General features: G+C 42.5%; 1 protein-coding gene across 1 annotated transcript in view; it reads left to right on the top strand.

Annotated features, from left to right (window-relative positions):
* LOC139580762 (ras-interacting protein 1-like) overlaps positions 1–18,382 on the top strand; it is a 47,345-nt gene that overhangs the window by 18,194 nt on the left and 10,769 nt on the right. The window contains exons 5-11 of the mRNA XM_071409751.1: positions 24–640; positions 8,761–9,078; positions 10,017–10,165; positions 10,824–11,073; positions 11,234–11,271; positions 12,729–12,955; positions 13,095–13,207. Of these exons, the coding sequence (XP_071265852.1) occupies positions 24–640; positions 8,761–9,078; positions 10,017–10,165; positions 10,824–11,073; positions 11,234–11,271; positions 12,729–12,955; positions 13,095–13,207 (1,712 nt within the window). The remainder of the gene's footprint in view (positions 1–23; positions 641–8,760; positions 9,079–10,016; positions 10,166–10,823; positions 11,074–11,233; positions 11,272–12,728; positions 12,956–13,094; positions 13,208–18,382) is intronic.

The following is an 18,382-nucleotide window of genomic DNA, read 5'->3' as shown; positions in this document are numbered from 1 at the left end:
CCAAACTCTCTCCTGTCTCTCAGGCATCAACGCCCAGGCTCGTAAACTCCAGAAGAGCCGCTCTAGAGTCACCTCTGCCCTGATCGAGAGGAGGAGTGTTTATGTGACCTCTACCCAAGAGAGGGGTGTGTGTGGGGCTCGGAACCAAAAGGACAGGGGTGGGAGGGTATGTGGGGGCCAGAACAAGTCTGAACGGGGGCCGGGTCTGTGGAGGAGCCAGAGTGAAGCAGACCTCTCATCCCAGTCCACAGAAACACAACAGAAACACCAACAGAACCCCACTGAGCCCCTTAGTCAGAACCCCAATGAGTTCCACACTCCCAGTCAAGACAAGAACCACAATCAGTGTCACAGTCAGGACCATGAACAGAATGTGGAACTGAATCACAAATTGAACCCCGATAAGAACCTCAAACAGAGAGATGGAGAGAGCTACGTTGACGCCAATGTTTCCCCTCTGGAGGACCCTGGATCAGAGACTTACACAGAGCCCCTCTGTCCTTCCCCTGAGATGGAGATAGAGAGGGAGAGAGAGAGGGAGGAGACAGAGAGCAGTGACGATAACATAACACTTTACTCCATTCACCCTCCCCAAGACTGCCCCTACCTACTGCTGCTACAGGGCTACAGCAACAGACAGGTAGGAAACACAATACCCCATTCACTCACCCCACGAGTACCCCACACACATTGAGTCTCATCAATCCCTCTCTTGAACACCTCTCTCCCCTGTCTCTCTCCCCTTTCTCTCCTCTCCTCTCTCCCTCACCCTTCTCTCCCTCCTTCTCTTTCTGAGGTTGCTGCTCCATATGGAAACAGATAACAATGTTCTCATTCTCTCAAGGTGTCTGTGCACAATGGACAGAGATTCTATCACATTATTCTCTCCCTCGTAGCTCCACTTTGTCCTCAAACTCTGCCTGCTCTTACTCACCGCATTGGGCACACACACACACACACACACACACACACACACACACACACACACACACACACACACACACACACACACACACACACACACACACACACACACATTGGTGATGTTCCATCACATGCTGCAGGGGCGGACCGGCCATCTGGAATTTCATGCAAATGCCAGATGGGCTGGTCCATTTTTAGCCCAGTTGGCCTTTTTATCATTATTTGGCCAATAATGGGGGCATCAAGGGAAAAAATGGACGGTGTGTTAGAAATGCTAAGGCCGAGTTCTGGTCCCAGTCCGCCCCTGACATGCTATCTCTGGCTCACAGTAAACATTACAGTTGGAACATATGAGATTCCAGGCAAGCAATCCCATTTTCCCACTGGAAAAATTCACAGAGACAGTTAGGGACAAACAGCGGAGAGAATCCTTCTTGGAAATGCCAGCATGAGCAGAAACGTGTGTAAAAACACAGATCCGGATACAGAGTGGTACAACAGTGGCACTGCTTCCTGACTGATTACAGTGGGCTATAACGGATTCAGGGCGGGATACATACACACGCATGCACACGCACACACGTTCATGCAAGATGTGCACACATACGCAACACAAGTAATCTTAGGTCAGCACCTAGGATTTTGTATTTGTTTATTGTTCCCATAGTAATCCATTTGTTATCTCACACGAAGGGTGAATCATCCAAATATAATAGTTTCAAACTCACTCATGTGTAACACGCATTTAATCTTGGATAGAGGCTAAATACAAAGTTGAATGCTAGGTGTTTTGGTATTGAACTCATCTCATACTGTTTGTTCTGCCAGGTATTCTAAAACTAAATTATCTCTCTCTCTCTCTCTCTCTCTGGTAATTTCTATGTAATAGGACCCATGAACACCAAATCAAATCAAATGTATTTATATAGCCCTTCTTACATAAGCTGATATATCAAAGTGCTGTACAGAAACCCAGTCTAAAACCCCAAACAGCAAGCAATGCAGGTGTAGAAGCACGGTGGCTAGGAAAAACTCCCAAGAAAGGCCAAAACCTAGGAAGAAACCTAGAGAGGGACCAGGCTATGAGGGGTGGCCAGTCCTCTTCTGGCTGTGCCGGGTGGGGATTATAACAGAACATGGCCAAGATGTTCAAATGTTCATAAATGACCAGCATGTGAAGTTCATAGGAGCATGTCAAATTGGGTGTCAAATAAAAGCTAAGAGTCTATATGTTTGAGAAATTAAGGCATATATACATTTTCAACCATTTTCCATCCTAAAAATTTGCAATAAGCAAAGGCTTTGATTTCTGGTCAAACAGATGGAAAAGGGGTCTTCATTTAAAAAATATATATTCTAGATTTTTTCTAAGTATTAGAAATACATCAAAACACAATCATGTTGAAGTAAAGACCCCTGCCAACTGATATCAACATTTATATTTAGTTTTGGAGAAATAATTTGCCTTCTCTGAGTTAAAAAACATTGCCTTATGCCTTGTAATTACATGACCAAAAACCCACATATCTTTAAGATATTACTCTGCAATTGAATTGGCTACAATGGGAAACCATAGTAGTCACATACAACAGTTGGGTACCTGCTACTGTTCTCCCTTAGCATACTGTTATGTTCAGCTCATACAGTGCCTTCGGAAAGTATTCATACCCCTTTACTTATTCCTCATTTTGTTGTTACAGCCTGAATTCGAAATTGATTAAATTATTATTTTTTCTCTCACCAATTTACACACAGTAACCTAAAATGATCCAGGGAAAACCTGTTTTTATAAATAATTGCAAATGTATTGAAAATTAAATTTACATAAGTAGTCACACCCCTGAGTCAATACTTTGTAGAAGCACCTTTGGCGGTGATTACAGCTTTGAGTCATCTTGGGTATGTCTGTATCAGCTCTGCACATATGGATTTGGGGTGTTTCTCCCATTCTTCCTTGTAGATTTTCTAAAGCTCTGTTAAGTTAGATGGGGAGTGGCGGTGAACAGAAATCTTCAAGTCTTTCCACAGATTTTCAATTGGATTCAAGTCTGGGCTTTGGCTGGGCCACTCAAGGACTTTCACATTCTTGTTCTGAAGCCATTCCAGCATTGCTTTGGCTTGGCTGTATGCTTGGGGTCATTGTCCTGTTGGACTGTAAATCTTCCAACAGGACAATGACGTTTGCAGTCTGGACAAGGGTTGTTTGCACTCTGAAGCAGGTTCTCATCAACACTTTTCCTGTAGTTGGCTCCATTAATTGTTCCCTCTTATCCTTAAAGTTCTCCATGTCCTTACCGCTGAAAAGCATCCCCATAGCATGATGCTGCCATCACCATGCTTCACGGTAGGGATGGTGTTAGGCAGGTGATGATCTGTGCCTGGTATTCTCCATGTATTCAGGCCAAAGAGTTAAATTTGTCTCATCAGACCACAGAATATTTTGCCTTATGCTCTGAGTCTTTCATGTGCCTTTTTGACAACTCCAGGTGTGCTGTCATGTGCCTTTTTCTCAGAAGTGGCTTCCATCGGGCCACTCTCCCATAAAGCCCAGATTGGTAAAGTGCTGTAGAAACTGTTGTCCTTCTGGCAAGTTCTCCCATCTTAGCCAAGGAACTCTGTACTTCTGTCAGAGTGGTCATTGGGGTTCTTGGTCACCTCCTTGACCAAGGTCCTTCTTGCCCGGTTGCTCAGTTTGGTCGGATGGCCAGCTCTAGTCAGAGTCTGGGTAGTTCCATATTTTTTCAATTTCCCAATGATGGACACCAATGTACTCTTGGAAACGTTCAACACTCTAGAAATTGTGTATACCTCTCATCACAATTATATCTCAGAGATCTACGTAAAGTTCCTTGGACTTCATGATATAGTTTCTGCTCTGACATGCACAGTCAACTGTGGGACCTTATATAGACAAGTGTGTTTCCTTCTAAATTATGTCCAAAAATATATATATTTCACCTTTATTTAACCAGGTAGGCTAGTTGAGAACAAGTTCTCATTTGCAATTGCGACCTGGCCAAGATAAAGCAAAGCAGTTCGACACATACAACAACACAGAGTTACACATGGAATAAACAAAAGTACAATCAATAATAATACAGTAGAAAAATCTATATACAGCCTTGTATTGACCTCAGGAGGTCTCCAATCAAGCTGTAGTGACATCTCAATGATGATCAAAGGAAATCAGATGCACCTGAGCTCAATTTAGAGTGTCACAGCAAACGGGTGTGAATACTTATTTCATTTTCAATAAATTTGTAAAAATGTCCAACATGTTTTAACGTTGTCATTATCGGGTATTGTACCAGTCAAAAGATGGACATGTACTAATTCAAGGGTTTTTATTTATTTTTTACTATTTTCTACATTGAAGAATAATAGTGAAGACATCAAAACTATGAAATAACACATATGGAATCATGTAGTAACCAAAAAAGAGTTAAGCAAATCAAAATATATTGTACATTTGAGATTCTTGAAAGTAGCCACCCTTTGCCTTGATGACAGCTTTGCACACTCTTGGCATTCTCTCAACCAGCTTCACCTGGAATGCTTTTCCAACAGTCTTGAAGGACTTCCCACATATGCTGAGCACTTGATGACTGCATTTTCTTCTCTGCGGTCCAACTCATCCCAAACCATCACAATTGGGTTGAGGTTGGGTGATTGTGGAGGCCAGGTCATCTGATGCAGCACTCCATCACTCTCCTTCTTGGTCAAATAGCCCTTACACAGCCTGGAGGTGTGTTGGGTCATTGTCCTGTTGAAAACACATGATAGTCCCACTATGCGCAAACCAGATGGGATGGTGTATCGCTGCAGAATGCTGTGGTAGGCATGCTGGTTAAGCGTGCCTTGAATTCTAAATTAATCACAGGCAGTGTCACCAGCAAAGCACCCCCACACCATCACACCTCCTCTTCCATGCTTCACGGTGGGAACCACACATGCAGAGATCATCCGTTCACCTACTCTGCGTCTCACAAAGACACAGCGGGTTGGAACCAAAAATCTCAAATTTGAACTCATCAGACCAAAGGATGGATTTCCACCGGTCTTGACTGACCATGTCTTAAATTAATGATGGACTGTCGGTTCTCTTATTAGGGGTGGCAGGTAGCCTAGTGGTTAGAGTGTTGGGCCAGTAACCGAAAGGTTGCTGCATCGAATCCCAGAGCTGACAAGGTAAAATCTGTCATTCTTCCCCTGATCAAGGCAGTTAACCAACGGTTCCCTGGTAAGCTGTCATTGTAAATAAGAATTTGTTCCCAACTGACTTGCCTAGTTAAATAAAGGTTAAATTCTTTGCTGTTCTTGCCATAATATGGTCTTTTACCAAATAGGGCTATCTTCTGTATACCACCCCTACCTTGTCACAACATAACTGATTGTCTCAAACACAGGAGGAAAGAAATTCCACAAATGAACTTTTAACATGGCACACCTGTTAATTTAAATGCATTCCAGGTGACTAACTCATGAAGCTGGTTGAGACAATGCCAAGAGTGTGCAAGCTGTCATCAACCAGATTACTGTACTTTGAAGAATCTCAAATATAATATATATTTTTGATTTGTTAAAAATGTTCTGGTTACTACATGATTCCATTTGTGTTATTTCATAGTTTTGATGTCTTCACTATTATTCTACAATGAAGAAAATGGAAAAACCCTGGAATGAGTAGGTGTGTCCAAACGTTTGACTGGTACTGTAGATGGGTGAGAATTTTTTTAATTTAATCAATTTTGTATTAAGGTTGTAACACAACAAAATGTGGAATAAGTCAAGGTGTATGAATACTTTCTGAAGGCACTGCAACTGTTTTCTTTATCTTTCTGTCGTCTGGTGGTCAAAGCAAGACTGAAAACAGACAACCCATCCCTCTCACTCTCCCTCTCTCTGCCGCTCTCTCTCTCTTCTTTCCCTCTTCAGTTAATGTCGCCTCTCCCGGCTCTTATTGACACCTACCACCTACCCGCTTTGCAATTACTGTAACAAGCATCCTCACCCACTGAGCACCGACCAAATCGTCCACGGACGTTAAAAAGTAGATCAAATTGGGTCAGTCTGTCCTGGCCGGACCAAATCTGAACCAATTATTGATGTCTATGTTTCACAAGTTTGAACAGTACAGTACAGTAGAGCACAGTAGAGAACAGTACAGTATAGAACAGTACAGTAAAGTAATTGGTATTTGGTATTTTATTAGGACCCCCATTAGCTTTTGCGAAAGCCGCAGTTACTCTTCCTGGGGTCCACACTGAACATGAAACATGACATAATACAGAACATTAATAGACAAGAACAGCTCAAGGACAGAACTACATATATTTAAAAATGGCACACATATCCTACATATCAATACATAGAGTCACACAAAATATCTAGGTCAAAATAGGGGATAGGCGTTGTGCCGTGAGGTGTTGCTTTATCTGTTTTTTGAAACCAGGTTTGCTGTTCATTTGAGCAATATTAGATGGAAGGGAGTTCCATGCAATAAGGGCTCTATATAATACTGTACGCTTTCTTGAATTTGTTCTGGATTTGGGGACTATGAAAAGACTCAAGGTGACATGTCTAGTGGGGTAAGTGTGTGTATCAGAGCTGTGTGTAAGTTGACTATGCAAACAATTTGGAATTTTCAGCACATTAATGTTTCTTATAAAAAGAAGTGATGCAGTCAGTCTCTCCTCAACCCTCCTCAGCCAAGAGAGACTGGCATGCATAGTATTTATATCAGCCCTTTGACTACAATAAAGAGCAAGACGCGCCGCTCTGTTCTGGGCCAGCTGCAGCTTAACTAGGTCTTAGCAGCACTTGACCACATGGCTGGACAGTAATCAAGATAAGACAAAACTAGAGCCTGCAGGACTTGCCTTGTTGAGTGTGGTGTCAAAAAAGCAGAACATCTCTTTATTACGGACAGAACCTTTCCCCATCTTTACAACCATTGAATCTATATGTTTTGACATGACCGTTTACAATCTAAGGTAACACTACGTAATTTAGTCTCCCCAACTTATTCAACAGCCACACCATTCATTACCAGATTCAGCTGAGGTCTAGAGCTTAGGGAATGATTTGTACCAAATACAATGTGCTTAGTGTGCATACAATGTGCATTTCCACTGCACCAGAGTCCAATTGTGGCAAGATTTACACCACTCCAGCCGACGCTTGGCATTGCGCATGGTGATCTTAGGTTTGTGTGCGGCTGCTCAGCCATGGAAACTAATTTCATGAAGCTCCCAATCGAACAGTTCTTGTCATCTTGCCCTTTTCCTGTTTAAACTTATTGAGCTGGCAGAGTTGCAAAGAAAAATCCATATCTCATACTGGCCAATAAAAATAAAATATTAATATGGGCAAAAGAACACAGACACTGGACAGAGGAACTCTGCCTAGAAGGCCAGCATACCGGAGTCGCCTCTTCACTGTTGACGTTGAGACTGGTGTTTTGTAGGTATTATTTAATGAAGCTGCCAGTTGAGGACTTGTGAGGTGTCTGTTTCTCAAACTAGTACTTGTCCTCTTGCTCAGTTGTGCACCGGGGCCTCCCACTCCTCTCTATTCTGGTTAGATCCAGTTTGTGCTGTTCTGTGAAGGGAGTAGTACACAGCTTTGTACGAGCTCTTCAGTTTCTTGGCAATTTCTCGCATGGAATAGCCTTCATTTCTCAGAACAAGAATAGACTGATGAGTTTCAGAAGAAAGGTCTTTGTTTCTGGCCATTTTGAGCCTGTAATCGAACCCACAAATGATGATGCTCCAGATACTCAACTAGTCTGAAGAAGGCCAGTTGTATTGCTTCTTTAAACAGTACAACAGTTTTCAGCTGTGCTAACATAATTGCAAAAAGGTTTTCTAATGATCAATTAGCCTTTTAAAATTATAAACTTGGATTAGCTAACACAACGTGCCATTGGAACACAGGAATGATGGTTGCTGATAATGGGCCTCCGTACGCCTATGTAGATATTCCATAAAAAATCTTCCGTTTCCAGCTACAATAGTCATTTACAACATTAACAATGTCCACACTGTATTTCTGATCAATTTGATGTTGTTTTAATGGACACCAAGTCATTTAGTCTCCCCAACTTATTCAACAGCCACACCATTCAGTACTGTACAGTACAGTACTGTACAGTAGTGTCGATTTCAGTACTGTACAGTAGTGTCGATTTCAGTACTGTACAGTAGAGCACATTAGAGTAGAGTACCGTATGTGCTGTAGTATAATGTACTTTATTGTACTGTGCTGAACATATCTACTTTCCTGCGCTCTACTGTATGGTACTGAACTCTACTCTGCTGTGCTGTACTGTGATGTCCAAACTTGTGAAACAAAGACGTCTAGGATTGGTTCAGATATGGTCTGTTCCGGACCAACCAAATGTGGTCTTGTTTGGGGATGGAGCTCACTAGAATAATAGCCAGTGTGTAGAAAAATACCCAAATATGGAAAATAAGGATATTGCATATTTCTACCTTTGTGAACCTATTCAGGATACATCACCATGATGAGAATAATATCCATAATTACGAATTTATGATGTAATCCATTATCATAATTCTGTTACTGGATGTAAATCTATTTCACCTACTGTAGTTCAATAACCAAAATATATTTTTTAAACTTAAGATGATGATCAGGGGGATCTGGAGTTGTTCTTTTAAACCCTTTTTAAACTTCTATTTTTCTTACAGGGTGGAACACATGAGGGCCGTGGTGCATGATGTCTGATGGTTGAATGTTGATGTACTGTAGGGTCTTGACCCAATAAAGTAAATGGGATTTTACAATTCAAATTCTCTCTCTTTTTCTCCTCAGGACTTCGTCATCTACGTGCTGAACGGTTCAAGCACTTTGATTGGTCGATGTAGTGGCAAAGACAAGGAGAGGTCAAAGGTTGACTTCCCGCTCTCTGCCCCCGACATCCTGCCTCTTCACTGCTGCCTATGTCGTCATGACCACAACGATAAAGGTTGTTCCACTGTCCGCCTCCGTCCCTTCCACAGTGCTATGGTAACACGGAACGGGGAGACGTTGTCCAAAGAGGCAGAGCTTAGTCCAGGTGATGTCATCGGGATGGGACGTCACTACCTATTCTTGTTCAAGGACCCCACTGCCTGGGTTGTTATGCAGAAGGTGAATACGTTTAGTCACTATAACCACGTTTCCATCCACAGTTGTCATGCGAGTAAAGTCATACCGTATAAAAAAAAATCACTACAGTTGTGATGGAAACAGGGAGTTTTGGTACAATTTTATAAATGGCAACAAATAGTTTGTTTGTTTGACATCGTGGGATCAAAAATGAATTATGCGAGAAATGGCAGTGGGAAAGTATTTATGCGCATATATTGATATAATAACCATCATATTGAAGTAAACTTGGAGTCACGCGATGATATGTTGTGTGGTCCTCCCTCTACGACTCGGGAAACCATGCAGTTTATTAGACTACAGATGAAATAAGTTAGGAACTTCACAGGGTGATGAAAGTGCACGGTGATCTTGATGCTCCTTTCCAATAAATATTGAGGGTCTTAATGTGGTGACATGATGATCAATGCTTCTGTTTGACAAATACAAATATTTGAGCTCCTGTCCATAATAATTTCATCATGTAGACTAGCCTACCTGTACAGTCTACCTGCACTGTATTTGCAAGCTGTTGGCTAGAGCACACAGGCTAATACCAGAGTTTTGCTATTTAACACTATTTAACACAAAAATTGGTAGAGTTGAAAATGCAATGGAAACATATTGAAATTTAGATTTTTATTCGCTGTATGAAAACTTGAGCGAAAAAGTACATTTGTGTGCATTACATCATCACGCAGTGATTTTGATCTGCAACAAGTCCATTTGGTGGAAACACACCACTGGTTGGAAAATTATATTTTCTTTATGCCGATTTGAGAATATTTGCATGAAAATCAGTCTCCAATTGTATGGAAACCTAGCTTATGAAAACATTTAGAACTAACAATTTTGTTCTAGCTCTATGTTTGTTACAAAACAGATATTTTTGGGGCAGGTGTTAAGGTTAAAATGTGACTTCTGACGCATTTTGTTTTTAGGTGAAGGACCCCACTTCTTCTCCCGATCCTACAGTTACCGCTGCTCCCGGGGTTCTGCCCCAGGCCACTACACTCGCTACTAGTGAACCAGCACTCTGCAACACCTGTATCTCAGCTAGGAGGGAATCTAGTGGAACCAGAGAAATAAGGTAACATCTGCTCACTGGTTGCTGCTCCTCCAAGCTTTTAGTGATACAGGTCGTTATTGTAAATTTTGAAGATTAAATTTAAAAAACTATTCACAAGTTTAAGGACCAGACATTGAAATGGGTTTAGAATATTTATTGAGCAAATGAGAATGAGGATTCAGGAGGGGAATGAGAATGGACTGGATGAAGCCGAGAGCTACAGATGAAGGATCCAGAGGGGTAGAGTTTGGCTTGGAGTCTCAGGTAGACATCATCATCGGGCAGTGGTAGTAGGCTGCTGTGGTGATGGAAATCTCCCCATGAGATCCTTAGAAGAACATAAGAGATACTAGATAGAAGGCGAGATGCTAAACTTGATAAAGCTCGTAAACACACAGCATCGTGCCACGTGATACGCTGCAGAACAAACAGGAAGAACGTTAGTTTGATCAGTTTTAAGTAGGGTGGCAGTGGTGATTAAGGAGAATGAGGACAGGTCGGGAGGCTGATTAGCAATGAGTTGCAGCTAATGCTTGTTGAGTTGCTAGGGAGCTGCGCTCAATGCAACTAATTAAAGTGTTGCATTCAAGTCTGGTCCTCTCCTGAATTTTTGTTCATTCTTAACACCATTAAAACATTTTTTAACTAGACACGTTTCCACTGACATGGTCTTCGTCAGGTCTAGAAGGGCCACAGCTTGCCTAAAAAACCCTGAGGGTCGCGACCTGAACCTACTCTACGTTGTGGAGCACGAGGATGCCGTCGTCAAGGAAATCGTTGCCATGGGGAGTGTCCATAGAGACAAGCCGCCGTTGACTGTAGCATTCCTGCTGAGTGTGTGTGTCGAACATTCCGCCACACACCTCCAAACCTCAGACCTCCGCAGACTACTGCTGCTCATAGCCAGCCAGGTCCAGAATGCCATGTGGGTAAGTGACGTTACTGTATGTTACTTTATATTCAATATAGCTGTATGAATGATCATCTCTTATTTTCTCTTAAAGTGTATGTAATAAATTATATAACTACATTTGGATCAGAAAAGTTTGTAGGCCTAATATTTCATTTTGTCCCCATGCTTTATAACAGGAACACACCAAGGAGCTTGCTGCTAATCAACCAGAAGTGTGAGTGCCTGCACAAAGCCAAATATTTCCATCTCTGTATTACACAGAGTTATACAGTACCAGTCAAAAGTTTGGACACACCTACTCATTCCAGGGTTTTTCTTTATTTTTACTGTTTTCCACGTTGTAGAATAATAGTGAAGACATCAAAACTATGAAATAACACATATGGAATCATGTAGTAACCAAAAAAGTGTTAAGCAAATGAAAATATATTTTATATTTGAGATTCTTATTTGGTAAAAGACCAAGTCAATATTATGTGAAGTACAGCTCAAATAAGTAAAGAGAAATGACAGTCCATGAATTTCATGACATGAATTTCAGCCAATGCGGAAAATGTCAAGAACTTTGAACGTTTCTTCAAGTGCAGTCGCAAAAAACATAAAGCGCTATGATGAAACTGGCTCTCATGAGGACCGCCACAGGAAAGGAAAACCCAGAGTTAACTTTGCTTCAGAGGATGAGTTCATTAGAGTTAACTGCACCTCAGATTGCAGCCCAAATAAATGCTTCACAGAGTTCAAGTAACAGACACATCTCAAAATCAGCTGTTCAGAGGAGACTGTGTGAATCAGGCCTTCATGGTCATTGCTGCAAAGAAACCACTACTAAAGGACACCAATAAGAATAAGAGACTTTCTTGGGCCAAGAAACACGAGCAATGGACATTAGACCGGTGGAAATCTGTCCTTTGATCTGATGAGTCCAAATTTGAGATTTATGGTTCCAACCGCTGTGTCTTAGGTAAACGGATAATCTCAGCATGCGTGGTTTCCACCATGAAGCATGGAGGAGGAGGTGTGATGGTGTGGGGGTGCTTTGCTTGTGACACTGCCTGTGATTAATTTAGAATTCAAGGCACACTTAACCAGCATGGCTACCACAGCATTCTGCAGCAATACGCCATCCCATCTGGTTTGCAGGTGGGACTATCATTAGTTTTTCAACAGGACAATGACCCAAAACACACCTCCAGGCTTTGTAAGGGCTATTTGACGAATTGAATGCTGCATGAGATGAACTGGCCTCCACAATCACCTGACCTCAACCCAATTGAGATGGTTAGGGATGAGTTGGACCGCAGAGTGAAGGAAAAGCAGCCAACAAGTGGTCATGTGGGAACTCCTTCAAGACTGTTGGAAAAGCATTCCACATGAAGCTGGTTGAGAGAATACCAAGAGTGCAAAGCTCTCATCAAGGTAAAGGGTGGCTACTTTGAAAAATATAAAATATGTTTTGATTTGCTTAATACTTTTTTGGTTAGTACATGATTCCATATGTGTTATTTTATAGTTTTAATGTCTTCACTATTATTCTACAATGTAGAAAATAGTACAAATAAAGAAAACCCCTTGAATGAGTAAGTGTGTCCAGACTTTTGACTGGTACTGTACTTGCCACTGTATGGTTATAGGCATAGGATCTGATTCCAGATCTGTTCCTTGGTATCCCAGTCTCTGTAGTGACCCAGAGGAGCAGCAGCCTCTCAACCTGGCAGAACTGGTCTCAGGCCTGCGTACCCTGGTGGTCTGGATGTCCAACGCCCTGGAGCTGCTGTATTATATCCAACAACAGATGCCCCAAACACTGGCCTGGAGGTCACATCGAGAACAAGGGGTGGAGGCAGAGGGAGAGGAACACGATGACAAGGAGGATGAAGAGAGGGAGGAGGAGAGTATGGGTTAGTTTTGGGCTTTTCTAGCCTAGCCTCACCTTCTAGCCAGGGGACTAAAAGAGTCTAAAGAAAACCTACTAAGAACTTTACGTAGGATCCATAACATCTATTAAGACATTTACCTATATTTTCTGTTTGTTGTCAGCCCTGTTGGAGATGAGGCTGTCGTGTGTGAGGTCGGCCAGTGAAGAAACCATGACGGTTCTGGAGGAAGTTATCATGTTGACCTTTCAGCAGTGTGTCTACTACCTCACCAAGGTCAGTATCCCACACACCTGAACTTTTAACTCCATCAGTTGAATTTTAGTTGAGTTCAGACCCAGAGACTAGACCAGGGGTACACAACTCTGGCCTACAACTGCAGAACTTTAAAGGACTAAACTCCTCAGCAACACTCTACATATCCCATGATGTAGTAGTTAGCTCAACTTGCTTTAGCTTTTCCCTTCAGGGCCTGATGGGTTTGTTGTGTCTCTTAGTCTGAGAAAGAAAAACAGAGAGGGAGTCGGTACAAAGAGTCCAGTTAGTTAGTCCTCTCTAGAGTAGAGCCATGAGAGGTTTTCTGATAGAGCAGCCTTATTGGACTACTACACTGGGGGCTTTATTGCTGGTCACAGACAGACAGCAGGGGTATTGTAGGTGTGTGTGTGTGTGTGTGTGTGTGTGTGTGTGTGTGTGTGTGTGTGTGTGTGTGTGTGTGTGTGTGTGTGTGTGTGTGTGTGTGTGTGTGTGTGTGTGTGTGTGTGTGTGTGTGTGTGTGTGTGTGTGTGTGTGCGTGTGTGCGCGCGCGCGCGCGCACGTCAGGCCTCTTGTCATTAAGGAGTTTAGAAGTGTTGCCAGGTGTGTGTGTGTGTATACTGTTTGAGAGGACCTATTGGCAGCTGGGGTACAGCTGGTTGCCCTATATCAGTCGGCACACCATCAGTCAGTGTGTAGTCTGACAAAGAATTCCACAATGGAAGTTTACTTTGTCATCTTTTGATCACTCCTTGGAGAGAGTCAGGGATAGTTGTTATCATAAACAGACGTCATAGACACAGTCCTCACCCACCTCGACCACCCTTTGCCTAACCCTGCCTGTGACCTGTGACTGCACACTACAGTACCACCCAAACCAAGAGAACATGACTCAGTCATGTACAGGTTGCCACGTCAAGCGTTAGCCGTGTTAGCATTAGCATTAGCCAAGGTAAATTAACTCAAGCCGAGCGTTAGGTGCAGCCTATGCTAAATGCTACGCTAACTGGAAGTCAGTTGTATGCTTACTGAGGCAGACGAGGCCATGGCACCGTTCCGTATCTGTTTCCTGTCCAGGAAGGAAGTGGGAGGGAAAGAGCATCATCACTATAATTTATCCAAAGAGGAAACAGAATAGATTCCTGGAGAGGGTTCGGGGATAGGCAGGCTAGCAGGTTAGCAGCGGTGACCTATTGAACTGAAGCTCCCAACCACATGACAGCATTGGTGCATTGGCATTTCAACTGACTCAGTCGACAGATAATGACAAGTGATTCATCCAACAGACAGAACCTTCTCTGTTATGTCTCCTGGGTTTCATAACCAGGTCTTTTTAACAATTCAATTATGATGAGACAGGAGACTAGAAACACTTCAACAATATATCTGGAACATGATCATCTTAACACACATAACTCCCATGGTGCTCTGCGGCACAACCCCAATACACAACATCTCCTCCCCACCTAGTTAAATTGTCCCCATTGTGAACAACAATGATTGTTCTACAAGTCCAAGCATCTAGTTTCCAGCCTAACACTTGTAGGGTAACGGCGGTCAACCTGACTCTCAACAACAATGTCTCTAGACTGAGGCGTTGACACAGGTGTAGGTATTTGAGTAGCCTGTGTCACAGTCTCATCACACACTTGTGTTGTTGCGGCTGAGTCAGTGTCGTGAGAACATGACTGTGAGCCCCTAGGTGATGACGGCTGGGTTAGGGTGTCACCCAGTAACAGTTCTGGACCCATCATGACTGGTGGTTCTGTCGGTGTTGCTTTACTCAACCGTAACTGCCCACTGGGCACACTTCGTAATTTTAACTTAATTGGGTAACATTTGGTTGAGACGTTGGTCAACAAGATTACAACTTATGTATATTCACCTACTCAAAGAGACGGCCAACAGTTATTTTTTAATTTTGGTAAGATCGAGTTTGAAAACTATACTCGACTAATAATTACCTCAGTGCATTCATAAAGTATTCAGACCCCTTGAATTTTTGCACATTTTATTACGTTACAGCCTTTTTCTAAAATGTATTACGTAATGTTTCCCCCCTCATCAATCTACACACAATACCCCATAATGACAAAGCGAAAACAGGCTTTTAGAAATGTTTGCAAAAAAACAACAACTAATAACTGAAATACCTTATTTACATAAGTATTCAGACCCTTTGCTATGAGACTCGAAATTGAGCTCAGGTGCATACAGTTTCCACTGATCATCCTTGAGATGTTTCTACGGCTTGATTGGAGTCCACCTGTGGAAAATTCTATTGATTGGACATGATTTGAAAAGGCACAAACCAGTCTATATAAGGTCCCACAGTTGACAGTGCATGTCAGAGCAAAAACCAATCCATGAGGTCGAAGGAATTGTCCAGAGAGCTCTGAGACAGGATTGTGTTGAGGCACAGATCTGGGGAAGGGTACCAAAACATTTCTGCAGCTTTGAAGGTCCTTTGAAGGTTATATATATATATATATAAAGAAAGTATTCAGTATTCTTATATATATATATATATATATTTTTTTTACTCAAACCTCACCACGGGCAGTATGTTTGACGCCCCTGCTGTAATGTCTTTCATGCTACCCAGCTCTCCATTAAAGACTTTTACATGTTTATTTAAGATGGCCGGTAGGCTTGTGTCTCCATGTGTCATTGCAATCCAGTGTGATTCACAAACTTCCCAGTAGTGATGAATAGTCCCCTTTCACGACGTAGAGTGGGAACTTTTCAGTTTGTCCATTTAACTAAACAGTGACCTCAGTGATGCCTCTCACGGCGACAGATTCACCTGTGTAAGTCTTTTACCCGATGTGTACTGGTTGAAGTGGAAAGTGTGTTAGTGTCTTTTTGTAGACTGTGTCTGACACGTGATACAGTTGCCCCTGTGTCAATCTCCATACACACTGGTTGCCTCTCTAGCAACTGAGAGACATAGTGGCCGTGCCACAGTCAGTATATTCAGTTCGACTTCCTCGTTGGATGAGTCATTCATCTCAGTGGTCTCTTGCTCAAAAGCGTGAACATGTCTCTTTTTCCTTTTGTTGGAATGTTTCTTTCTTCTTTTCAGTCTTTGATATTTTCTCTTTTTGTTTCTGCACGCTCGCTCAGTGGGGCCCTTTTTAACATGCTCGGCAATCCATGTCCTTACACCAGCATACAGGCGCCTGATGTCCAACCCGTGCCACAGCGGAAGCATTAGCCTTCATTTCTCTATCTGTGATTTTCAGTTCCAACTCTGTGCACTTTTCCTGATGAACTCAACTGCTGAGCCTCTTTAGCAGCTAGTTCCATGGACACACTGACCTTCAATGTCTCTTGACAAGGTCAGATTACTTTCAGTCAATAGTCTCTTTTGTGTAGCTTCACTCTGTAGCCCACATACTAGTCTGTCTCTAATGTTGTCATCATTAAACTCTGATAGTTTATTTAATGCAGCAGCAAAGCATTGTCACTGATTCTCCCTCTTCCGGATTTCTTCTGTGGAACCTAAACCTTTAAGCAACTAGTGGTTTTGGTGAAAAGTGTCCTTTCAGTATTTCCACAATATCCCCATACGTCTTATTACCTGGCCTGACTGTCTGTAGGGGCGGCAGGTAACCTAGTGGTTAGAGCTGACAAGGTAAGAATCTGTCGTTCTGCCCCTGAGCAAGGCAGTTAACCCACTGTTCCCCGGGCGCCGAAGACGTGGATGTCGATTAAGGCAGCCCCCCACACCTCTCTGATTCAGAGGGGTTGGGTTAAATGTGGAAGACATATTTCAGTTGAAGGCATTCAGTTGTACAACTGAGAAATTAAGGCACGTGCTTCCCCTTTCCCCTGTAGCAGGCTGCGTAGTAAACTAATGTCTTTGGCCCCGTAACACAAAAAAATGTAGGCACAATTTTGTCCTCATCAATGTGATTTGCAATAACTAAATATTCAAACCATTTGTTATGAGCTCCACTGCTCAACACTTTCATCAAGATGTCCAGCGTTTCGAACAATTCCAAACATTTTTCATTTCTCAATAGGCTCCTGATTATCACTCACTTCAATATTGTCCTCAACCACATTTTCTTTAGTCACGTGATCTTCATTCACTTCACTCACTGACTTTTCATCCTCAAGTTAGCTCATTTAGCAGTTTTTAATTACAGAGTTCGTCTTCGCAGTTGAATAAATGTTCTTTCCTTTACTGTATATCCCTCCCATTTGAATATTTTTGTTTTCCTTCTACGACGTCCGTCTTGAATCCCTTTCTGCCGTTAATGACAATGCTAACTCTCTCTCTTAGCTAGCTCGACTATTCACTTGCCTCTGCTAGCAATACACTGTGGTAACATAGAGCCTGTACCACGGAAAATAAGTTTTAAACTTGTAAAAACCAACATCTTCCGGACAGAATAGTTGCTGTAGGTTCAGACTTACTCGTCGTCAATCTTTTGTGATGTCTCCTGGGTTTCATAACCACATCTTTATAACAATTCAATAATGATGAGACGGGAGACAGGAATACAGGTCAACCATTTATCTGAAACGTGGTCATCTCAACACACACAACTTCCATGATGCTCTGCAACACAACCCCAACACACAACACTCTAGATACGTTTGTGGTTTACATATTTTTGCACAATGCAGAAGGAAATGGTTGTCTAGTCTGTGAACTACCTGGCCTCAGTATCCATTTCTGCTGTGCTGGGATGCATTTGAGTCATACGATCCTGAGGGTTTCCAGATGTTTAGGTCATGTATGTTCATTCATGGATGACAATGTAATACTTATTGCTATATCTAAATTCATGTAAATCTAGTGGTTTATTGGTGGTGATTGTGTTGCTCCTAGAGCTGTGCAGAGCTCCGTAGTTCTGGTGATTGTGTTGCTCCTAGAGCTGTGCAGAGCTCCGTAGTTCTGGTGATTATGTTGCTCCTAGAGCTGTGCAGAGCGCCGTAGTTCTGGTGATTGTGTTGCTCCTAGAACTGTGCAGAGCTCTGTAGTTCTGGTGATTATGTTGCTCCTAGAGCTGTGCAGAGCTCCGTAGTTCTGGTGATTATGTTGCTCCTAGAGCTGTGCAGAGCTCCGTAGTTCTGGTGATTGTGTTGCTCCTAGAGCTGTGCAGAGCTCCGTAGTTCTGGTGATTATGTTGCTCCTAGAGCTGTGCAGAGCTCCGTAGTTCTGGTGATTATGTTGCTCCTAGA

Source organism: Salvelinus alpinus, chromosome 7, assembly GCF_045679555.1.
Source record: "Salvelinus alpinus chromosome 7, SLU_Salpinus.1, whole genome shotgun sequence".
Taxonomy (NCBI): Eukaryota; Metazoa; Chordata; class Actinopteri; order Salmoniformes; family Salmonidae; genus Salvelinus; species Salvelinus alpinus.
Note: the sequence above shows the minus strand (reverse complement) of the source record. Positions and strands in the feature narration are given on the sequence as shown.